The 25,833-nt window shown below is 38.7% G+C and overlaps 1 protein-coding gene across 4 annotated transcripts in view; it reads right to left on the reverse strand.

Moving 5' to 3' along the window:
• The window catches only part of UBR5 (ubiquitin protein ligase E3 component n-recognin 5), a 156,116-nt gene that overhangs the window by 97,244 nt on the left and 33,039 nt on the right, over window positions 1-25,833 (reverse strand). For all 4 annotated transcript variants that reach the window (XM_033202522.1, XM_033202524.1, XM_033202523.1 and 1 more), the window contains exons 2-5: window positions 5,948-5,992; window positions 5,491-5,572; window positions 4,962-5,038; window positions 4,449-4,568 (exon numbers count right to left, since the gene is read on the reverse strand). In XM_033202522.1, coding sequence (XP_033058413.1) covers window positions 4,449-4,568; window positions 4,962-5,038; window positions 5,491-5,572; window positions 5,948-5,992 — 324 coding nt within the window. The remainder of the gene's footprint in view (window positions 1-4,448; window positions 4,569-4,961; window positions 5,039-5,490; window positions 5,573-5,947; window positions 5,993-25,833) is intronic.

Genomic DNA, 25,833 nt, shown 5'->3' on the forward strand with positions numbered 1-25,833 from the left:
AAATCAAGGAAACACATTTATTATAAAGGAAAATATGTGTGACTGTAAAAAAAATTTGATTTACAAAATCACTTAATCACAATTTCACCTTCAACAAACTGCAAACAATTTTTTCATACAGCCCAAGAGAAACAATCAGAATTTAAGTGCTTACACTTTGTAAACATCTGCAAACTCAAATATAACTAAACAAATCACTGGCATCAAGTTGGTCAGGAGGTACTATGACACTTTACAGTATTGCAATCATGGACCTAATGCTTAAAGAACGCTTACACAGTCTGTTCTGGCAGAGAGAACAGAGGCACAAAGAGGGGGTTACGGGGAGTGTAAGTAATGGGTAAGGGGACTCAGAAAACCAACAATTCTGTCTGCATTTTAAAGTCTTAAAATTAGCCCTAATCTCCTTCAGAGTAGGTCTACAGAGGTTTTATTCAAACTCAAGTATACTCCTTTATTACTATATTTGTTGTATATTTTTATTAACAAAGTCACAAAATTCTAGTGTTCTACTTCAGTCATTCTGCCATACATTCTATCATAATTGGTTATTTCCAAGTTTTAAGAGGATTTAAGTCTAAGACAATTTGAGCAACATAGTAAGGTAAATGGGTTATAAACCAGAGAATAAAAGAAATATCCATGAGACCATAATGATGTAAATAACATAAGAGAAAAAGAAATAAAATAGAATAAAAAATAAGGCCAGGCGCGGTGGCTGACACCTGTAATCCTAGCACTTTGGGAGGCCAAGGAGGGCAGATCACTTGAGGTCAGGAGTTCAAGACCAGCCTGGCCAACATAGTGAAACCGTCTCTACTAAAAATACAAACGTTAGCCAAGCATGGTGGTGCGCGCCTGTAATCACAGCTACTCAGGAGTCTGAGGCATGAGAATCACTTGAACCCAGAAGCAGAGGTTGCAGTGAGCTGACATCACGCCACTGCACTCCAGCCTGGGTGACAGAGTGAGACTCTGTCTCAAATTAGATAAATAAATAAATAATAAAAAAAGTAAACAAATAAAGAAATGGGGTAGAGGAGGGAAAGTTCTTCCTTACAGGTGAATTCCAATTAATAAATGTAAAAGAAATGATGAGCATCTTTTTAAAAAATCACCATTTGGCCAACACCACAACAGCAACTGATTCAGACAAAAAAAGAATCATCAACAAATGTTAAACTCAGTGAGCAAAAGTATGATGAGAAATAGGATATTTGCAGAGTCACAAAGTATCTCCCCACAAAATACATATTAATGAAAAATAGGAAAATAGTTAACTTTATAGTGGAGAAACAGGTAAACACCATCTTAACTAATCACAGGACACCTCCTTTCCAGTAATAAAACAACAGTAACATCACATGCCACCTGATATGGTGCACTGAAAAGGGTACATCATCACTTCTGCGGTATTCTTGCAAAAAATATATCACTTAAGTTTAATCACGAGAAACGATAGACAAATCCAAACATTCTACAAAATAACCACTGGTTTTTCAAACTCATCAGGGTCGGACAGATAAAAACAGAGGATCTGGCCCGGATTAGAGGTAACTAAAGAAGCATGGCTGCCTGGAGAACATAGTGAGAGACGCTGTCTCCACAAAAAATTTAAAAATTACCTACAAAGAAAATTTTAAAGTTAGCCATGTGTGGTGGTGGCCCATGCCTCTAGTCCTAGCTACTTGAGAGGCTGAGGCAGGAGGATTGCGTTAAGTCCAAGAGTTCAAGGTTATAGTGAGTTATCATTGTGCCACCGCACTCCGGCCTGGGCAACAGAACAAGATCCTACCACTATTTAAAAAAAAAGCAGCAGCAGCAGCATGACAACTCAACGCAACTGGGATCCTGGACTGAATCCTGGACAAAAGGGTATTAGTGGACAACTGGAGAAATTTAAATAAACTCTGTATATTAAGCAATGATCAATGTTAATTTCTTGGTGTTGATGATTATGTAAATGTAAACCATTAACATTTAGGGAAGCTGGGTGCAACATATACAGAAATTCTTTGTGCTATCTTTGTAAACTTTTTTTAAGGTCAAGTTATTTCAAAATGAAAAGTAAAATTTAAAAATAAATAAGAGTAGGCCAGGTGCAGTGGCTCAGGCCTGTAATCCCAGCACTTTGGGAGGCCAAGATGGGTGGACCACCTGAGGTCCGGAGTTCAAGACCAGCTTAGCCAAAATGGTGAAACCCCATCTCTACTAAAAATACAAAAATTAGGTGGGCGTGGTGGCACACGCCTGTAGTCCCAGGTACTTGGGAGGCTGAGGCAGGAGAATCTGCCGGGAGGCAGAGGTTATATATAGTGAGTCGAGATTACACCACTGCCCTCCAGTCTGGGTGACAAGAGACTCCGCCTCAAAAAAAATTAAAAATTAAAAATTAAATAGAGTATAGGATTAGGAACAAATGCCAGTATATAAACTGATAAGCAAAACCTGGAATGAGCAGACTTTTACTGTAAAGGGCCAAATCATAAATAGTTTATGCTTTGGAAGCTAGTCTGTCCCAACTACTCATCTCTACTGTTATAGTACAAAGACAGCCACAGATAATAAGTATGGCTGTCTTTCAATAAAAACGGGGGTGGCTAGATTTGGCATGCAGGCTATACTTTACTGATCCTTGAACTAAACAAAAAAATGTTCATCTTTAAGAAAGGTACTATTTGGCAATGGTGTAACAGGTAATACTTACTCTTAAAAATAATCAAAATGTTTCCAGTTTTATCACATGAAATAAAATTTCATGTTATTACATGCTACTTTCAGAATTCTTTATCATACACTGTGTGCCTAGGACCATTAAAAGAGCACATATAACATTTTAATAAAGACAAAAACTATATTTAGTATATCTAAAGGATGTACTCAACTAAATAACTTTCCTCACATTCCAAAATAAACTTAGTTCAGCATGAAAACATAAATGCAAAGAAAGTAATCATTTTGGTATTCCCCCCCAACTCCTTTTTTCTTTTTTGTTTTTGTTTTTGAGACGAGGGTCTCTCATTTCCGTTGCCCAGGATGGTATACAGTGGCATTATCACGGCTCACTGCAGCCTCAACTTCCTGGGCTCAGATGATCCTCCCACCTCAGCCTCCTGGGTAGCTAGGACTACAGGCATGCGCAACCACATTCAGCTACTTTTTCGTATTTTTAGTAGAAATGGCATTTTGCCATGTTGCCCAAGCCGGTCTTAAACTCCGGGACTCGACAGATCCACTCATCTTGGCCTCCCAACGTGCTGAGAGGTGTAAACCACCATACCCAGGCCCAATTTTCAAATCTAACTTTTACTTTACCTACCAATTTGTGGTCTGGAGGAAAAAAAAGCCAAAAACTTCCTCCTCTATTTCATTATATTTTGAAACTAGTTAAACTGCTTCTAGTTTTCTGTGAGCAGCCTTTGAACACACATGCTGGCTGAAGTAGCATAATCTAATCATTAACCGGTGACTTTCAGAAAATCTGGCCAGTGATACCAATCAAGGTATAAAATGAGTAAAAGCATCTGGCTCGAAATTTGTATATGGTTTTTTTTTGAGATGAAGTCTTGCTCTGTCGCCTAGGCTGGAGTGCAGTGGCGCGATCTCAGCTCACTATAACCTCTGCCTCCCGGGTTTATGCCATTCTCCTGCCTCAGCCTCCCGAGTGGCTGGGACTATAGGTGCTCGCCACTACGCTAATTTTTTGTATTCTTTAGTAGAGACGGGGTTTCACCGTGTTAGCCAGGATGGTCTCGATCTCCAGACCTTGTGATTCGCCCACCTCACCCTCCTAAAGTGCTGGGATTACAAGCGTGAGCCACTGCGCCCGGCCGTATATGGTTTCTTTAGTCTAACAGTATATAAACTTTAGATAAAAGTGGCTGAGTGCAATGGCTCAGATGTATAATCCCAAAACTCTGGGAGGCCAAAGCAGGAGAATCACTTGAGGCCAGGAGTTTAAGACCAGCCTGGGCAACACAGCAAGACCCTATCTCTACAAAAAAATTAAAATAATAAAATAATTAAGGTTTAATTACATCATTTACAAACTTCATTAAATTGATTCAGAAAGAACTACCAGATTTGAATGCCAGAAATAAATAAATGTTAGACTTTCTTTTACCCAAGAATAAGTTGTAAGAGAGGACCAAAGATAAAATCATTTAAAATTTTAAATGAAATAAATGGCATGACATTATAAACACATGTAAACATTATACACATTTTTTAAAGGTCTAGAGCCTAAATTAATTGTAATTAGCCTGTGTGGGTTATTTTTATCATGGTGGCTCACCCTGAGCAATATGAACTCCTGCCCAGAGTTCAGGAGAATTTTCTCACTCCATTGCTAGATATAATATTGAAGATGATCATTCAGACTGAGAGCACTCAAAGGAAGATGATACAGACCATTAGTAAGATGGTGCCTTCAACTGGCCACAACTTACCCTAAGGTGTTGCCTGCCAGCCTGCCCAGAGTCTCAGAACCTGAGAGAAACCACGGGGAGTCGCTTGTCCTACCAGGCCTTGACGTCCTCCCTGCCCCCGAGTTGCTATTCAACTTTGACCTGGGGGAAAACAAGAGGTAAATTTTTGAAGACCAACATCACAACCCGGTTATTTCAAATTGCACTGCTTAATTTGGAAATGATCTATAAAATCATTTCAGTTAAAGAGTAGATGTGACTTGATACCTACTAAACATGTACTATCATTCTTCTGATAGCTGCTTCTGTTAAGTGATAACCGGCTCCTCTGCTACTTTTAATGTTACTACTTTGGCTGTGAATCACTGCTTGCATAAAAATTAAAATTAAACTAGAAAGTAATAGTTTCACTGTTTTAAAAGCATATAATTTTCTGTGACACTTTAAGCTGAGGGTTACCAAAATCAAAACACAGGTTTAATATAATACCTAAGAGCTAAATACATATTAAATAGAAAGGACATAATATCTTACCCATCATTATTATCAGGTTTACCCAATTCCAATCTGTCTGGCTGTACTGAAAAACCAATCCTGCAAACTCTACCATCCTAAAAGCAAAGAAAACAGAAAAAATTCTCCAAGTAAAAATACGTATTAAAATTTGAATTTATTCAATAGATTCTGTGCCCATCACTGTCAATTCAGAAGACAATAAATAAACTCCCTTCCAAAAGGTGCTCACACCTGAGATGGGGAAATATGACATACATACACTGTCAAGAAACCAGCAGAAAATAATTTACAACATCTCAATCTGACAAAATTCAAACTAAGAAAATGACTGGATTTAGGAGCCTCCTCCATTCTGTTACTAATTAGTTTTACACTCTGGCAAATCATGTAAGCTTTCTCTGGGCCAGAGCAGGAAAGAGAACTGGGAGATCTTCAAGATAACTCTTTTGAGTAACTGCTATTTTCCTGTTATAAAGGAAGAAATACAATGATGCACAATTCTATTTTAACTGTTTATTTTTCATTTCTCTTAGAGTGAATAATTTACCTCAAGAAGAAAAGCAGCATGATTTGGTCCCACCACACACTGTTTAATAGTAGCCTGTTCCAATACATTCAAAGGGGGGTGGCTGAGAGATTAAAAAAAGAAAAAGTAAGTAAAATTATTTTTTAAATGGTAAATACGTCATACGGTTTATTCTTAAAATCAATTAAAAAAAATAGTTGGCAACACCTATTTTTTAAACTAATATTTACTTTAAAGCAATAATTTAAAAATATCTCCATAATCATTTATATCTCCCTGTATGCCAGATTAAAAAAAGCATGAATGTAATTTATAATTCAAATAAGCCCAACTCATAAAAAGCTGATAGATTAAAAGATTCTTAAAGTCTAACAATCACATTAATCTTAATCATATCAGGCTGCTGCCTAAATATGTTTTTTCTTAATAAAGAAAAATTGTTCTTTGTCAGAAAATTTAAATATTTTAAAACTCTTACCTGTTTAAATTATATTTGTTCAGCTTCTCAGAAACTTCCCGTAACCTTTAAAACAAAACAAAACATTAACAAATCACATGGACAGATCTTTTGTAAACAAATAATTCTGACAGGTACTTGTACCATTATTTTGGTAATTTCCAATAGTAGCACACAAAACAATTGCTATGGTAAGAATGTTTTTCATATTCAAGAATGTTTTTCATATTCTTTCATTTTTGTCCCAAAAAGATCACAAGCAGACTCTGCAATTTCCTTCCCTCACCACCCCATTTGCAACCTCAGTAACAATGATAATCGTATTAATCCCATTTTCCCATTAATCCCAGGTGAGAAAACTGAAGCTTCTAGAGTTTATAGAAAAGGTAGCATAAAGTTGTTGGTACCTGAACCAATGCCCAACCAAAGGCTCATTTGTTTAAAAAAAACAAAACAAAAACTGTGTTATCCATGCCAAGAGATTCTGGAGTGCACATGGATATCATGAAATGAAAATAGAAAGCCTAATTGACTTAAGGCATCACCTCAAGTTCTTGAGCGGTCTTATAACACAGTACTGAACAAACCAGAGCATCAATGTCCTTATCTATATAAAGTAAGGACAACACCTCCCATTTCTAATAGCATTTAAAACAGTATTGAACAGATTTAGAAAAATCTCAAAGGACTATAAAACAAAGATATTAACTTGTATTTTCTGTTATGCTTTTATTGTTTCTCTTAAGAAAACAGTCTTGAATATAAAACACTGTAATAGCTAAACTAAACTAGGTACTTTGTCAACCTAAGGAAGTCATTTTACAATGTAAAGATATAATCAAATGTAGATTTTAAGAGTTCAATTCTATTAAGTTATCAAAAAAAAAAAAAAAAACTGCCTGATCTGATCTTTTAAAACTTTTTTCAGAAATAATCCTTGTAAAAGCTGAGAATTGTAGAAAGCAATGGGAAAAATTAGAACATTAAATCAACAGAAAAGTCCACGAATTCTGCTCTCTAAAGAGTGACAAAAATGAATAAAATCAAATTTCAATCATTTGTACTAACAGATAAAAATGTTATGCATACTCCAAAAATAAATGACGTTAAAGCCAGTTTAGGACTTAAAAACTGCCACAAAGAATATATAATCTATGGGAAAATTACCTAATTATTTCAGTAAGAGATTCAATTAGGAGTCAGCTGTTCTTTAACTTTATCCTGTGAGTTCTATCCTCCTAGTGAAGAGCGTCTTTCAAAGGTGTACAGTAACTGTCTCATATTGAATCGCATTCAGTATCTAAAGTAACTTTCTTTTTTTTTTTGAGTCTCGCTCTGTTGCCCAGGCTGGAGTGCAATGGTGTGATCTCCGCTCATTGCAACCTCCATTTCCTGGGTTCAAGCGATTCTCGTGCCTCAGCCTTCCGAGTAAGCTGGAATTACAGGCACCTGCCACCACACCGGCGAATTTTTGTATTTTAGTACAGATGGGGTGTTGCCATTTTGGCCAGGTTGGTCTCAAACTCCTGACCGCAATAGATCCACCGAACTCGGCCTCCCAAAGCACTGAGATTACATGCATGAGCCACCGTGCCTAGCCTAAAGTAACTTTCAAATGCGGCCATATTTTATTTCTCTGTGAAGAAGTAGATACTTACTGGTGACCTTATTCTCACTCCTAAAGAACAGCATCTGATCATGTGTGATTTGGCCCCCAATAAAATACATTTTCATTTTTGTAGCCCAGTTTTGTATTTACTTCCATTAACAAAACATGTTTTCATTGGTTCAAGAAAGTTAAGCTTTTTCAAAGAATTCCAGTTTGCCATTTACAAAGCACACTTCTGTGTTCCAAGATAAAACACCTTAAGAGTAATGTATTGTGGAACCCATGAGCTCTGAGAGAAGGCTGACTAGAAAATAGGGAGAAGATAAACAACGGTGGGTTTGCTTTGGAGAGTAACAGCAGCCTTTAGAAGACCTTAAGAAGCAGAAGGAGCTCTCACTTTCCTGGGTCCACATTTACTATGAGTAACCACAGTAGTGACACTTTCAGAAGATAACTTGTTCACTGGCATGCAACTAAACTCATTCATTTCCATTCCTTTGTTAGTAGCTCAAAAGTGCCTCCAGAGCTTTCACAAAATATCTAGTATTGGTAGAGAAAAAAAATTGTCAAGGCCTTTTTCAAAACTGGACAATGCCTGACAATAAGAATTCAATGTTGTTTCCATGGCTCCAAATATTCCAGGCAATTATTAGTAAAACTAAAATAAGCTTTGAGGATATCAGAATGCTAAAAGTTATTTAAACTCAAGAACTCTAATTTCAGGCTATCTGGAGAGACAGCACAAATGGTTACTGCTATCAATTAAATTTTCTAATCTTAAAAGTCCTGGTGAGACCCCTAACCACATCTGAAATACATGTCTGAAATGTACATCAATTTGTACTGGAAACAATGCCACGGAATAGCAAGAAATCTGGGGTTTATTCCCAGCTCATCTACTACTACCTAGACTCACTAAAAGTCCACTAGGTCTCAAGTTCTCATCTATGTGAGAAAAAACTCTTTTAGTCATCTCTGGTTCTGAAAATTCTTATTCCTGAAATTCTTACTGTTTTTTTTTTTTTTGTCTCTTTTGAGACTGGGTCTCACTCTGTCACCCAGGCTGGACAGTGCAGTGATGCAATCACGGCTCACTACAGCCTCATCCTCCCAGGCTCAATCTAGCTTCCTGCCTCAGCCTCCTGAGTAAATGGAACTACAGGTGCAGGCCTGTAGCTAATTTTTCTATTTTTTGCAGAGACAGCATTTTAGCATGTTGCCCAGGCTGGTCTTAAACTCCTGGGCTCAACGGATCCACTCGTCTTGGCCTCCCAAAGTGCTGGGATTACAGACATGGGCCACAGTGCCCAGCCTCAGTCCTGAAATGTTTATGAATACATCAAAAGCAAGTGTATCAATGGAAGATACATATGTAATGTTTACAAAGAAATATTCAATTTTTATCGTACCCATTTGAAACTTTCAAATGATTTTATACAGACATTTAGAATGCTTCCCCAAATATCAAATTTTAAAAACTCTTAAATTCAGTCCATAGATTTACACAAAATGTATCATCCTTTCAAATCTCAAGACAGTTATCATGACTAAACTGGGCCCTACAAATTAGTTTACATGAATCCAGATAACAGTAACAAATAAATCTTTACCGCCAAAAAAGTAAGCTATATTTAAGAAGTATTTATTTATCTTTTACATTATAGAGTCCTCGGTAGACAGGCAAATCACAGAATCACTGCGGGCCTGTGATAACATTCGTTTAAATTTGCTAACTTATCCATGCTGTTCCCTTCCTTTAGCCAAAAAAAAAAAATTGAAGTTTTTTTAGTTTGCTAGTTATTCTATACAATAGAGATTCGCCTACTTTAAAGGATCTTCATACAATGTTTACAATAGGCAATACTACATAGGCAATATTAACAAAAGTTTACTCTCTCTTTAAAACAAAAAGAAACTCACACTGAAGCTCACCAAATTCCATTTCAGAATAAATTTTTACATGTGGTTATGATGAAAAACAGTTTTAAGAGTACAGCATAATATTAGAAAATAACCTCATTGGCCAGGCACAGTGGCTCATGCCTATAATCCCAGCACTTTGGGAGGCCAAGATGGGCGGATCACCTGAGGTCAGGAGTTGAAGACGAGCCTGACCAATATGGCAAAGCCTTGTTTCTACTAAAAATACAAAAATTAGCCGGGCACGGTGGTGCATGCCTGTAGTCCCAACTACCCAGGAGGCTGAGGCAGGAGAATCACTTGAACCCGGGAGGCAGAGAGCCAGGATCAGTGAGCGGCGATTGCGCCATTGCACTCCAGCCTGAGTGACAGAGCGAGACTCCATCTCAAAAAATAAAATAAAATAAAATAAATAACAAAAACAAAGAAAATAACCTCATAATAGCATGTAATCTCATTCAAGGACCAACAGGTGAACTTTGGTGAGGTGGTTGTAACACACAATGAATAAGTTAGCAAAAAGCTTCTGACAATCCTTAGTACTCTACCCTTCTATTCTCTACGTTTATTCTATATTCTGATTAAATAATTTCATTCCTTTAAATGTATAGATCATTTTACAGATCTAGAGGCTGAAATTTTTCTTTAAAGTAACAAAGTAAGGTAACAGCAAACTGCTGCTAATTAACAGAGACAGGAAAACAGTGTAACGGTACTCGGTAGAAGCTAACATATTTCATTGCTATACCTGAAATCCCCTATAAGTTCAAGCTCATTCTCCCCAAATTTAACATTACAATTTCAAAGGTTATTTATCTTCTCACTGTTCCTCAACTGGCAACAGCACTAAGTGCAGGTTCTTCATTTTCATAATTCTCTGCCTACCTCTGACATATAACATATCTGCATATTCAAATACCCCTAAACTGGACTAACCCTGATGGATCCTTTCTTGCCTAATTTCTAAAGCAAAAAAAAAAAAAAGATATAGTTAAATCCTTCAAAGGCTTAAATTCTCAAAGACAGAAAGATATTTCTGACATCACATTCTCTACAAGGTGATGGTTTCCATATACCTGGAACTGTTAAACAAGGTACATCCACTCATGTTTCATGACTCTCAGCAATCACCTTAATGGCAAAGGTGGCATCATCTGCCACCAGTGCATTTCCTCCAGTCTCATTCCACTTATTTCCCACCCAGATCAAATGCCACCTCCTCCATGAACCTTTCCTAGTAATTTCCTTCCTACAGAAGTCTACAAATTCTCTCATACCTAGTCATTTGTGTTTCTATCTGAACTGTCTTCACAGACTCTAAGCTAAGACAGAATACAACTTGCCAAGTCTTTCCTTACCCCTCTGCTTTTATGGATACAGTTCCAACAATGAAAAAAGTACATTACTGGTACATAACTCATTTCAGAGGCAGAAAATGTTCCTGATCTTAATCTCAATGAAACTAACTCTCCAGGTCTTCCGTCTCAAATTAAACATGTGAACAGTGTAAATATACAGATTTAAGATAGTTGCCCATATAACTCTTAAAAGATCACTTACCATGGAAGGAAAAAAAACACTAATCATCATTTCCTAACAATCATACTAGGAAACTGCCTTTAAAGTGACCCTACCCCACCCCAACTCTGGATATCCACTCATGGAATAAAACTTTTACATACCTGTATAATTTTATTTTGAAGTAAAGGGCTTAATAATTCATGCAAAGAACCAATACATACAGTCAGTGAAGGTTACCTACAACACTAAATCACAGACTTCTGCAGAAAAAGTCTTAAAATTCACCTCTTGTCATCCATGTCAGAGAAAGCAGGTATTGCCAAAACAAAAATGCAGTACACTTAAAAAATCTGTGACCAGCTATGTTCTGGTAGAAAAAGAAATACTGTAAGAATATTTCTGGCATTTCTCCAATGGCAAACTGTCTAAATCTTAAAGCCTACATCTTGGAGTGGTGATCTTGCCTATACTTTTTTTTTTTTTTGGGAGCAACTACTGTGTACTACATATATGGCAGAGACGAGCACCTCTCTAACAAGACAACGTATCTCTAACCACAGAACATGGTCCACAGTTAAATTATCATGCACTTTCTTAAGTATAGAGGCAGTCAGTCCTCAATTTTTACACAGTTCTTTTACACAACTTTTGCACCATACCATAAACACTGCCACTTCTTAAATGCTTCTTCTCATGCCAACTGTTTCATGTTATCACTGATATCAATAAATTTCACCCTATCACGTGGGGTGGTCCCACCTGCCAGCCACTCTACCTGGGGGAAAAGGCTACATAAACTTTGGACCCTTTCTGATGATCATTTACTGGTGCCAACATCTAGAAGAGACATCCCCACTCAAGCCCCACCCCCAGCAAACGGACATCCTGGGCTAGTTTATTCAATGCAAAGGGTATCCCAACCCCAAATCCCTTTCCACACAGTCCTGGAGGAAGCCAATGGCGAACCACCTAAGGCAAGTTCATAGGGGAGCCCAAAGGAGATCTTTGTTATAAGACCTCCTATACCAACTGAGTCTTCAGCTCACGTTGCATCATGGATTTGTTTCTGGGTGAAGGGAGCAATGTCTTTCCCCCATGCACTCTGTATTACAACAAACATTAGGAGCTACCTTGGCCTATGAGGTTGGGAATGGCAAACAGCCAGGAAGGATTATTCCTATAGCCTTAGAAGTATCCTTTCCCCCAGATGAATTACAATCTCACACAAATATATACACTCCACTGGGGCTGGGGCTACCATAAAGAGTCACACTAGCCTTCTGTTTGCCTCAGCCCAAGCAAGAAGCACCAACCAGTGAGGAAGGAGTCTCTTCATCTGTGTATGAAAAACTTGCTCGTTATATGCCTGAAAGTTGAATTAGACACTCAATTTTCAGACACATTTTTAAAAATCCATTTTTCAATGTTTGTATCTGAATTTAACCCTGATCTTCAGTACTACAACTCTAGGATTTCATGGAACAGTAAATGTGAAGTGAGGGTAGGAAAATGAGAGATGCAATACAATTATTTTGACAACACACAGAAAAAAAATCACTATGTTTTCACATCAAAAAATGCAGGAAAGCCATAATCTTAGAATAAATAAATATAAATTTAGCTATATTTAAAACTCCCCATTTGGTCCTTAATTTTTCTCATCTCACAGTTGACCACAGGAGACTTAAGAGTTTAACAATGAGGAACCAATGAGTAAGACTGTTGTGATGGCCACACAGGAACTCAAAATGTTACCAGGAACAAAAGAATTTAGGCTTCAAGAAAGCAAAGACCATATATGTTCATTTCTTTCTAGCTCTTATAGGAGGGTTTTCTGTTTTTGTTTTTTTTTTTTTCAAGGGACACAGTCCTGCTCTGTCACCCAGACAGAGTGGCGGTGCAGTGGTGTAAGCATAGCTCACTGCAGCCTCAGGCACTGCAGCCTCAAACTCCTGGGTTCAAGAGATCCTCCTGCCTCAGCCTCCCGAGTAGCTGGGATTACAAGTGCATGTCACCACATCAGGCTAATTTTTATTTTTTGTAGAGACAAAAGTGGGGTGGGTGGGCATAGGGTGGAAGTGTCTTGCTATGTTGCACAGGCTGGTCTCAAACTCCTGGCTTCAAATGATCCTATCTGCCTTGGGCTGCCGAAGCCCTGGTATTACTGGTGTCAGCCATCATGCCCAGCCTAGGAGGGTTTTCTCTGAAAGTAAATCAGAACCTTTGGTTGTGGTGGAAAATGCATATAATATTCTTTAACACAGTTTCCTCAGCAGCTTCCTTTCTTCACCTCTTATAAAGTTTGATTCTCAAACTTGTTAAATCTCAGGACCACCTTATACTCTTAAAAACTATTGAGGACCACAAAAATCTTTTGTTTATGTGGGCTACATCTGTTGATAACACAAGTTAACCAATAAAATTTCTGAATATTTAAAAAATAAACTAATTACATATTGACATAAATTACCTTCCTATAAAAAATTTTCCCAAAAATATTTGACAGGCAGAGTTCTTTTACATTTTTGCAAACCTCTTTATTATCAGGCTTCACATAAATTAGATACTCTGATCTGCTTCTGCCTTTATCTATCACAGTATATTGTTTTGGTATATGAAGTATATGAAGAAAAGCTGGCCCTAAATAGAAAAGTTAGGGAAAAGTGAGGTATATTTTAATATCCTTTCCAGATAACCACAGGCATTATTCTTTGATATTATACCAAAACTCAGCAAGTGATTTCTTAAAAGTTGAGAGCACTGTGGAAATCTGAAACCTATTAATGAACTTTGAATAACTCAAGCACGATTTTGTCATTTGGACCAGCATAAACTGGTCATTTGGAAAACATTGATTTACTGACTGACACAGATACTCAAAAATCACATTTGCTAATGTTACTATCAATCTACAGTGTCAAACTCACAGCGATGGGTACAAGTTTCCCAAAATTCTAAAATTTGCTTGAAAGCTCAAATTTATCACTATAAACAAAGACCTTCGTTGTTTTCCTCAAGGTAACAGGCTTGCTTACTCATTTTCAAGAAAATGTCTGTTAAATATCCAAGTCTGAATAACCATTATTTGTCAGTCAGTCTCAAATAAAAATGGTTTCCATGAAGAAAGGGGCTTGTTCAGTGTGCAACTCAAACAAATGCCAAAGTGCTTTTAAAACGATCTTATGCTCAAAGGTAAAGATTTAATAAAGTTAATAACTTCTGTTTCATCAAGGACACTTTGAAGTGAAACTGGCTTTTTCCCCTACAAGTACAAGAAAAGCAAAGAATACAATGACAACTGGTTGTACAGTTTGGTGCCACTGTTTTGATTTCTGCCAAAAAGCCAGTATTTTAGCCACCACTGCTTTTAAACCACAGCACAGATGTCAAAATGGTGAAAAAGCCTCCGTGTTATTATAAAGACAGTTTTGACCTCAGAGCTCCTGTAACAGTCTTGGAGGTTCACAGACCACACTCTGAGAACTGCCATACTCTAAATGCACAGTACCATTAAAGAGACCAATACTAAATCGACACTGGGGGGAAAATGAATAATAGTTCATTCTTCTTACTAAAACAGCCACAAATGCCAACCAAAATAACCTCCTACTTATATGCCTCTTAAATGCTTTCCAAATTATGGATATTCTTTTTAGTCTCCCTCTGTTGCCCAGGCTGGAGTGCAATGGTGCAGTATCAGCTCACCGCAGCCTCTGCCTCCTGGGTTCTATCAATTCTCCTGCCTCGGCCTTCTAAGTGGCTGGTATTACAAGCACACACCACCACACCCGGATAATTTTTTAGAGATGGGGTTTCACCATGTTGGCCAGGCTGGTCTCAAACAAACTCTTGACCTCAGGTGATCCACCCACCTTGACCTCCCAGGGATATTCTTTTTAACTGATAAATTTATGGGGTGCATGCATACAACATGTACCTGTACACAATGTGTATACGTGTATACATGTATACAATGTGTAATAATCAAATCAGCATAATTGGGATTTCACCTCATACATTTATCATTTGTGATAAGAACATTCCAAATCTTCTCCTCAAGCTATTTTGAAATATACAACAAATTATTGATAACTATAGTCACCACACCGTGCTACTGAACACTAGAACTTATTCCTTCTTAACTGTATTTTTGTAGCCATTAACCAATCTGTCTTCATCCTACCTTCCCCACTACCTTTCCCAGCCTTTAGTAAACACCATTCTTTCTACTCTACACCTCTATGAGATCAACTTTTTTTCGCTCCCACATATGAATGAGAACATGCAGTTTCTGTCTTCCTGTGCCTGGCTTATTTCACTTAATATAACGTCTTCCTGGCTCATCCATGTTGTTGCAAATGACAAGATTTCATTATTTTTTATGGTTAAACAGTATCCCACTGTATATATACACTACATTTTAAAAATCCAGTCATCTGCTGAGGGGACACTTAAGTTGATTCCCTATCTTGGCTATTGTGACTAGTACTGTGATAAACATCTCCTAAATATACTGATTTCAATTCTTTTGGACATATATCCAGCAGTAGGATTGTTGGATCATATGGTAGTTCTATTTTTTAGTTTTCTGAGGATCCTCCATGCTGTTTTCCATAATGGCTGTACTAACTTACATTCCCACCAACAGTATATGAGAGTTCTCATTTCTCCACATTAAATTATGGATATCCTTTTTTCTTAAAAAAAAAAAAAAAAGACAAGGTCTTACTATGTTGCTCAGGCCTCAAACTCCTGGACTCAAGTGATCCTCCCACCTCAGTCTCTCCAGTAGCTGAGACTATGGATGCATTCCACCATGACCAGCATTCGATAATCTTTTATACTACATCAAAACTCGGCAAGTCATAGTTTCTCAAACACTAGTTACAATGTTAAATCTGAAACCCTATCAATGAATTTTTCATACTGTTATAAAAAATCTGTTGGTCTAATCCTGTACTTTGAATACATTGTTTGTCCATGCCTGATTCTGTGTTTGTTTTTTTTTTTTTTTAGACAGAGTCACAGAGTCTTGCTCTGTCGCCCAGGCTGGAGTGCAGTGGCACGATCTCAGCTCACCGCAACCTCTGCCTCCCGGGTTCAAGCGATTCTCCTGCCTCAGCCTCCTGGGTAGCACCCACCACCATGCCTGGCTAACTTTTGTATTTTTAGTAGAGACGGGGTTTCACCTTGTTGGCTACGCTGGTCTCCAACTCCTGACCTCATGATCTATCCGGCTCGTCCTCCCAAAGTGCTGGGATTACAGGTGTGAGCCACTGCGCCCGGCCTCTGAATCTGTTCAGATTATAAAATGGTGTAGCAGCTGGGTATGATGGCTCATGCCTGTAATCCCAGCAACTCAGGAGGCTGAGGCAGAAGGATCTCGAGTCCGGGAGTTTGAGGTAAAAGTGAGCTATGATCGCCACACTGCACTCCAGCCTGGACGCAGAGCCTTAGCAACTATAGGCATCCAGGTTTGACACGTAAGAATTAAAGAATTACTACAAGGTTATTTCTTTGGCGAAAAGCAATCTGATCACGGTCTTATAATTCGGATTTCAGCTTGCACATTGATCCTTGTTAACCTTTGCTCAGTCACAAGCCTTAACCACATTTTATTTCTTTAAATTTGGCTCAACAATTTCTAAAACAGTGGTATCACTTTTCTCACTTACTGCCTACCCAAATAAATCTGTGCCAAGTAGCAAACATCTGACTGACTTTACTCTTGGGTTAAATGACCCCAAATTACACAAAAGACAAAACAAAACACAGAAAGACAAAACAAAAGGTGGTTTTTGTGAGGCAAGTTCCATCTGTTGGCGTCTTCAATCACAGTTTGTAAGGGGGACTTACACTTTTATTAATGCTTATGAAGATGATAAATGCCAATTTATATATAATGCATTCACATTATCCTAAATAACATTCACCTTCAAGATGCATTCAAAGAAGAAAATGAAGTTTCTAAATAAATATTGTAACTTCATAAAGGGATATAAGCGTTTTTAATGCTCAAGAACTACTTCTAACTATTTCCCTTAGTATCACTTTTAGTTGAAACTGTCAAAAAGATTTCTATTAAACTGAGAAAATTCATGTTTCTCTAGTTTGCAGAGCATTTTTACATTATTCATGGTCATTTCATTAGCTAAACTTTGCAAAAATTTATACCTACAACCAATTTCTTCCTCTAACCTGAAAAATACTCTGATTAGAAATTCTTATATTGTATCACAAATAACACTTTCCCTAATTAGGTGAAAACGAGACCAAAATCCCAAACTACCGGGGCCATTTGAAAGATAAACATATCTCTGAAAAACAAAATGCTGCACACACACACACACAAAATGAGTCATGTTTCTTTAAAGCAAAATCAATCATGTTATTTTCAGCTCCGTTCAAAACAGGAAAGGGGAAAGAATACACATGCCAAACAAGAAGAAATTTGGTAAGAAAAGATTCAAGATATGGTCTGTATACACTGATTATGCTTAATAATTTCATAAGTCCTTCTGTCTTATCTAATTTCATTTGCTTAACAATAAGACTATATACACATACATGCAAGAATCAAACTACGCTAGCAGATAGGACCAAAAGACTTCTTCAGAGCTCCTGACCAAAAAAGTGTAGCATCCGACCAAAATTTCAGGAGAATATACTAGGCTTTCTTCACCGTAGAACATCCACATTCTGAATACCTGTGACTTCATTCCTTAAAGTATCTCCCAAATGGGGATTATGTATTCAAACTACCACAAATCCAATTTTAACTCTACATACAAATAAAATGTCTAATGAGACACCTGATGTACTTCACACTATAAACACTGCTATTTGGTAAGTTATTCGGTCCTTGAGAAAGAACTGTAAACTGAAATAAAATACCTGTAATGAAATCTGATTTCTCTATAGAAACAAGAAAATGAGGGGGTTATATTCTTGATCAAGGATCTTGATGCCATTAGTTTCTGGAGAGATTCTTTGTACAAGATTTACGGAGATGGCTCTTGTTGCCGTTTTATTAACATCAAAGATGAAATCGCAGTTTTGCTGCCTTTGAAACAGTCATTTTATGTCCTAAGCTGCCATCTCATCAGCCCCGGGCACCATACCTACTCTCTTGTGAGGGGTAGCCTGGTGAGGTGGGAAGAGTATCCTGTAGTGTCACAGAAACCTCGGTTTGATTCCATCTCTACTTTAACTGGCTCTGGAACTTTGACAGAGCTTATTTTAACATCCCAGAGACATGGAAGGTTTCTTCTTCTATTAAATGCAGATAGAAACTACCACTTGTCTGGTAGTGTTGCTGTAAGGATTCAAGATAATTTTGTAATGCACCTTGGAAAAAGCAGGCACTTAAGTGTTCAATAAATGGCAGCCATTTATCAACATTACTGAAATGTATTTTTCATCCTTGGATAGCTCACTATATTGCTACTTCAACTCTGCCAAGCTCTGGCTTGAAGTGGTTCTCAAACTAAATAGGGCCCTATTTGATTCCTAAGATCTGCTAGGAACTTGAGGATCCAGGGAATGACAGCTAACTCCGGGAGTTCTTCGAAAAAGAAATCTGTGAACACACTGTAACTCCCTGTTTCTTATACATGAGTTTTTATTTCAGCGTTTTTTTCTCTTCTTGTCACTACTGTCACTCTAATCACATCTCTCTCTCTCTTCCAGAAGGAGCCTGTACTCCAAACACAATTCCCTAACTAAATTATACTCACAAACTACTCTTATTTTTGTTTACATAACTATTCCCTTGGCCTTAGAATAACCATATCCCTTCTGAATGGCACTGTCAGAAAAAAGAAAACAGGTAGGTACGTAGGTAGGTAGGTGACAGATATTAGACAGATTGATAGAATAACTATATCCCTACGGCCTTCTGCACACGTAGCTACTAGTCTCAAGCTTACACTGAAACAAACTGTGGGAAACTTTAATTTACCCTTCACTCCAGACTAAATCAGGCATTTCTCTGAATTCCAATATACCTAGTGCATACTTCCCAACAGCGCTTCTCATACTCAAACTACTTGTGCAACAAAATATCTGTCTCCCTCACTGCCAAACAAACTCTAAGGCAAGAACCATGTTTTATTAATTTCAAAATTCCCAATACCTGACACATAGTAAATGCCTATTTATCTGGATGGGGGGAGCTTAATAAATGGGCATTCATGTCTTAGCTCTAAGCCCTACACTGCCTCAAAATGGTGGATTTGTGACTTTTTAAAAAGTCTTTCTTTCAAAATTTTTAAACGCTTAAAAAGTAATTTTTGGCCAATCGCAATGGCTCACGCCTGTAATCCCAGCACTTTGGGAGGCCAAGGCGGGCAGATCACTTGAGGCCAGGAATTCAAGACCAGCCTGGATAACATAGCAAAACCCCATGTCCACTAAAAATACAAAAATTAACCAGGGGTGGTGGTGCACGCCTGTGATCCCAGCTACTTGGGAGGCTGAGGCACAAGAATCACTTGAACCTGGGAAGCAGAGGTTGCAGTGAGCTGAGATCCGGCCACTGCACGCCAGCCCGGGCGACAGAGTAAGACTCCATCTCAAAATAAATAAATAAATAAATAAATAAATAAAAAAAAAAAAAAGTGGTTTTAAAACATTCTGCTGTGACCAGTATTAGCAGACTAGGTTTTATAAAACACACCAAACGAATGTTGTCCTGCAAAATAATAATAATCCCCCGTAGGCTACATTGTAATTCAAATAGTGCTACAAGAGTATGAGGAATTTTTGTGTGTGTGTTTTTTTTTTTTTTTTTTTTTTTGAGACGGAGTTTCACTCTTGTTGCCCAGGCTGGAGTGCAATGGCACGATCTCGGCTCACCGCAACCTCTGCCTCCCAGGTTCAAGCAATTCTCCTGCCTCAGCCTCCGTAGTAGCTGGGATTATAGGCATGTGCCACCACGCCCGGCTAATTTTGTATTTTTAGTAGAGATAGGGTTTCTCCATGTTGGTCAGGCTGGTATCGAACTCCCGACCTCAGGTGATCCACCCACCTCAGCCTCCCAAAGTGCTGGGATCACAGGCGTGAGCCACTGCACCCGGCAAGGAATTTTTGAAACTCTAAGAATTAGCCCCAGAAAGAGTTTACCAGATAAACAGGAAAGTCACTCAGTACTTTATAGTCGTGGGATACTCTCCCAGTCCTCTCGCCTAAGACGACAATCTTCTTTCTCCTCTCCCTCCCCCTCCTCTGTGGTTTATATCTGGGTTGGTGTTAAGGAAATGTGCTGCAGGGACCAAATGGAAACTGGAAGCAATAGCAAGCGGGAAGGAGAACTCATCAGGAAGCAAAATTAGAGATAAAAGCCTATTATAGTGCAGAGCCTGGCTGCCTAAGCGCCTTACAATGGTAACAGGAATCTAACTGGTCAAGTGCCTTATATGAAAATTACAGAAAGTCCAATCACTGGAGGTCTTCCAATAGGCAAGTAATACAATAAAATATTCTAAAATCTAATGCTTACCAGAATAGGAATAATTGGGTATAAACATACACATTAAATTGTTTCTTTGGTTTGGGCAATCAACAGCATTGTAGCTTTCACGAAAAGGCAAAATTAGTGGTCAAAAGCCCTGGGTTTTGACTCCTAGCTCTGACACTGTGTAACCTTGGATACATCATTTAACATCTCTTGCTCTCATGTTCCCACTTCTGTCAAAAATGTATCTGTTTCACAAAGTTGTTTTGAGAAATAGGTAACATCACACGCAAAAGTAATGTGTATCCTCTAAATAAGAGTGCCTAAATATGGATCATTGAAATCCCCAGGGAACAATTAGAAAGACATATTCTTGGGCCCCATTTAAACCTACTAAATCAGAAATCTCTAAATACAAGGCTCAATAATTTATATTCTGGCTAAATAAATATTGGTACATGCATGAAATATCTCTGGAAGGAATAATACTAATCACCTATGAGGAAGGGAAGTAGAAGGCCAGGAAACAGAAGAGGGATGGAGGCTTTTCACTGTATGCCAATTTACAATTATTTATTTATTTATTTATTTACTTACTTTTAATTTTTTGAGACGGTGTCTCGCACTGTTGCCCAGGCTGGAGTGCAGTGGCATGATCTTGGCTCACTGCAACCTCCGCCTCCCAGGTTCAAGCGATTCTCCTGCCTCAGCCTCCTGAGTAGCTGGGATTACAAGTACCCGCCACCACACCTGGCTAATTTTTTTGCATTTTTAATAGAGACATGGTTTCACTATGTCGGCCAGGCTGGTCTCAAATTCCCGACCTCATGATCCGCCCACCTAGGCCTCCCAAAGTGCTGGGATTACAGGTACTACTTTTTATTTTTAGACCACATGAACATATTACCAACTTAAAAATGTTTTTAAAAAATGTCTACACATCCACAGTAATTCTGATGGCTCAACTGGGTTTGGAACTCGCGACTCACTCTAAAACACCATAAATACACAAAAGGATTAAAATATTCACAAAAGTAGGGGTCCGTTTAGGGAAGCAGTAAATAAGCATACTATGTCCAGTTTGGAGACTGTTGCTTAGGACAGCCCCCTCTTAGAAATTCACAATTCATACACCTCCATTAAGCCTCCAATAAGCCCTACAATGAAAAGGCCTGTTTATACTTAATCTTATGCTTCCCAAATTGAAGCTGAACATGGAACACTCGCTATTAAGATCTTGGGGAACCAGAGGACACTGGTTTGAGAGCTAAGGATCCTAAAGTAGAGCAAGTCTTAGTCATCTCTACCCCAGAACCTAAAAGAGTGTATCTAAAACATAGAAACCTCCTCCAAAAGGTAGAACTCAACAGTGACAATCTGCTTTTCCTGTCTTTTCTCCTCATCTAAAAATGGTTTCCCGGCCGGGCGCGGTGGCTCAAGCCTGTAATCCCAGCACTTTGGGAGGCTGAGACGGGCGGATCACGAGGTCAGGAGATCGAGACCATCCTGGCTAATACGGTGAAACCCTGTCTCCACTACAAAATACAAAAAACTAGCCGGGCGACGAGGCGGGCGCCTGTAGTCCCAGCTACTCGGGAGGCTGAGACAGGAGAATGGCGTGAACCCGGGAGGCGGAGCTTGCAGTGAGCTGAGAGCCGGCCACTGCACTCCAGCCTGGGCGGCAGAGCAAGACTCCGTCTCAAAAAATAAATAAATAAATAAATAAATAAATAAATAAATAAATAAAAATTAAAAAAATAAAAATGGTTTCCCAATTTCCTTATCAACTGAAAGGATTTTTTAAAGAGCATAATAATCCACTGTGCCTAAAATCATATTGTTAAAAAATGTAAAATACTGGCCAGGCATGGTGGCTCACGCCTGTAATCCCAGCACTTTGGGAGGCTGAGGCAGGTGGATCATGAGGTCAGGAGATCAAGACCATCCTGGCCAACATGGTGAAACCCTATCTCTATTAAAAATACAAAAATTAGGCCGGGTGCGGTGGCTCAAGCCTGTAATCCCAGCACTTTGGGAGGCCGAGACGGGCGGATCACGAGGTCAGGAGATCGAGACCATCCTGGCTAATACGGTGAAACCCCGTCTCTACTTAAAAATACAAAAAACTAGCCGGGCAACGAGGCGGGCGCCTGTAGTCCCAGCTACTCGGGAGGCTGAGGCAGGAGAATGGCATAAATCCGGGAGGCGGAGCTTGCAGTGAGCTGAGATCCGGCCACTGCACTCCAGCCTGGGTGGCAGAGCAAGACTCCGTCTCAAAAAAAAAAAAAAAAAAAAAATACAAAAATTAGCCGGGCATTGTGAGGCGCACCTATAGTCCCAGCTACTCAGGGGGCTAAGGCAGGAAAATCGTTTGAACCCAGGAGACAGAAGTTGTAGTGAGCAGAGATCTCGCCACTGCACTTCAGCCAGGACAACAAAGCAAGACTCTATCTCACCAAAAAAAAAAAAAAAATAGGTAAAATACCTACAGCCCAAATAAATATTTTCAATCCAAATAATACGGCAGTAGGTATTTTTATTCCTTTAAGTGGGAAAATGAAAGATCTTTATGATTCAAAAGTACCTTGTTTTAGGAGACAGCAATAGATTTCAGTATTGTTTTTCCTTCTCCAATATAAGCAGACCCTGCTGGGCATCTTTATTCCCATTAAGCCGGACTAATCAAGTGAGCTGTACAATCAAACCACTTGACAACCTCATTTTTTACTGAAAACCTACAGATCTGCATAATCAGAATGGGTCTAAAAGCTGTATCAAATGGCTCTTTGAAGTCTGCACCTACTTCAATGCACTCTAATGGGTCTCTAATCTAGAAACCCTTCCTTCAGCTATCTAAACCAAAGGAGTCAAACAAATGTCATCAAAATTTAAAAACCTGCCACAGCCAAATTTAAGGACTCTATCATTGTGTTTTGTCACTATTGAGCACGAATTAACACAAATTATTCCTCTCTGTGTGGTATCACAACTACCATAATAAAGGCTTGGTTTTAGTCTTCAAGGATCTACCAGAAAATGCTTCCAGTTCTTTGTCTTACAATAAATATTAAGTTGGTACAAAATTAATTGCAGTTTGCCATTAAAATTGCAAGAACCAGGTCAGGCGCAGTAGCTCACACCTGTAATCCCACCACTTTGGGACGTCAAGGCAGGTGGATCACTTAAGGTCAGAAGTTCCAGACCAGCCTGGCCAACACGGTAAAATCCAGTCTCTACTAAAAATACAAAAATCAGCTAGGCGTGGTGGCGCACGCCCATAATTCCAGCTACCTAGGAGGCTGAGGCAGGAAAATCACTTGAACCCAGGAGGTGGAGGTTGCAGTGAGCCGAGATCGTGCCACTGCACTCTAGCCTGGGTGACAAGAGTGAAACTCGGTCTCAAAAAAAGAAAAAAAAAAAAAACACTTGCAAGAACCGCAATTACTTTTGCACCAACCGAATAGCTCAATGTACACTGACTCAACAGACTCAACAAGCGGTTCCAGACAAATATTTTAGTTTACAGACTTAGTTTACAGGCTAATATTTTAGTTTACAGACTAATACTACTGACCAAGTAACATCTCACCCCATCTCAGTGTCCACTCTCATCTTCTCTCAGTAGATACAGGGGCGGGGTGGGTGCAGAGGGACAAGTGGGTCTTTTAGATAGTGCATGGATATGACAGTAAGAGAGCTAATCTTGGGAAAGACTATGAAGAAGAGCTGCCTACCTTCCAGTCCCTAATTATCTTCCCCAATACTGCTGCCTTTTTTGCCGTGCTTTTTAAAAAAATGCCTGGAAATCACTTACTAGTCACAGAGATACATCTCAAGGCATAACAAGTTTGTTGGTATAATCAGCTACCTCCTCTCTTCGGGTGTCTGAAAGGGGAAGATGGTGGAGGAGTGAGTAGGGGTATATGCAAACACTAAACTCATCTCCAGCCAGATGCTCTTTGTAACTGCCACCATCTCAAACCTGTCCTAGTAATTAATCACTCTGTTAGGAGAACACAAATGTTTGTAAAACGCGGTCGCCATCATCATAGCGACAACACAGCAGTGCAGTCCTCCTGTTTCCCACAAAAATAACTGGCATCTGTTTAATATTTCAGTGTGTATAAAAACAGAAAACAAACCTAACAAAATGGAGGCAGTCTTATTAGAATATTATCAATAAATAATACTGTCATAATATTGTCATAATAATAAGTGTCAATTCACACTTGGACCATACAGATCCTTTGTCCCAGACTAAATTCTCTATACTTCCTTCTTACCCTGACCACTCCACCAACCCGGATTGTAGACAGTCTGTGTAAAAACCATTCTACAGATGTGGTTGGTCCTGTTATCTCCACTTTCTCTCCTTTCCATCAAAAGCTGAAAAAAGTGAGTAAAACTAAAACAAAAAGGAAAACAATGTACGAAACACTTCTTAACAAGTATTTACTGAATATTATGTGCAGATATGCAAATCAGTAGAGTGAAAGAATGGCTGAAGTACGGATGATGCACTGAGTTCACCCTGAGGAAAACTTCTCCTACTCTATATATGTAGCTATGAAGGGCAACTGTAAAAAAGAGAAAACCAAAAGACAAAGCTGAGATGAAATACAAGATGAGTATCTCCACACAAGAAAAATAGAGTAAAAGAGACTGGGTGCCAGAGCTGGGTTCATCCTAGAAGCCAGTTAGGCCCACATTTTTAGTAGAACACTATATAACTGAAACTTTTAATAGTAACCATTAAAATAATGGAAATACAGTCTATAACTTTCGAATCAAGAGGGAGGGAAAAAAAGGAATGCAGAAAACTAACCATCTAACAGAAGAGGAAAAGAACAGCAAAGAGGCTGGGCGTGGTGCCTCATGCCTGTAATCCCAGCACTTTGGGAGGCCAAGGAGTTCGAGGTCAGCCTGACTAACATGGTGGTCAGCTTGAGGTCAGGAGTTCGAGACCAGCCTGACCAACATGGTGAAACCCCGCCCATCCTAAAAATACAAATATTAGCCACACATGGCGTACATGCCTGTAATCCCAGCTACTCGGGAGAGTGACGCAGAAGAATCACTTGAACCTGGGAGGCAGAGGCTGCAGGGAGCCGAGATCATGCCACTCCAGGCTGGGCAACAAAGCTAGACATACAAAAAAAACAACAGCAGCAGCAGCAAAGTAAACGGATCAAAAACTATGACATTCAGAGAGCAGAAATAAGTCTACTTATTCAAATAGATTAATCTCACATATTACAAGTCAAAGATTAAGGGGAAAAAAGTCAGGTATCAGTAGCGAAAAAGACAGCATTAATAGGGACAGAGATTATATAATAATAAAAGGAACAAACTACAAAGAACATTGAATAATGTTCATGAATCTGAAAGTTTCTAATACCACAG

The sequence above is a fragment of the Trachypithecus francoisi genome, unplaced genomic scaffold, assembly GCF_009764315.1.
Source record: "Trachypithecus francoisi isolate TF-2019V2 unplaced genomic scaffold, Tfra_2.0 Lachesis_group7, whole genome shotgun sequence".
NCBI classification, from domain to species: domain Eukaryota; kingdom Metazoa; phylum Chordata; class Mammalia; order Primates; family Cercopithecidae; genus Trachypithecus; species Trachypithecus francoisi.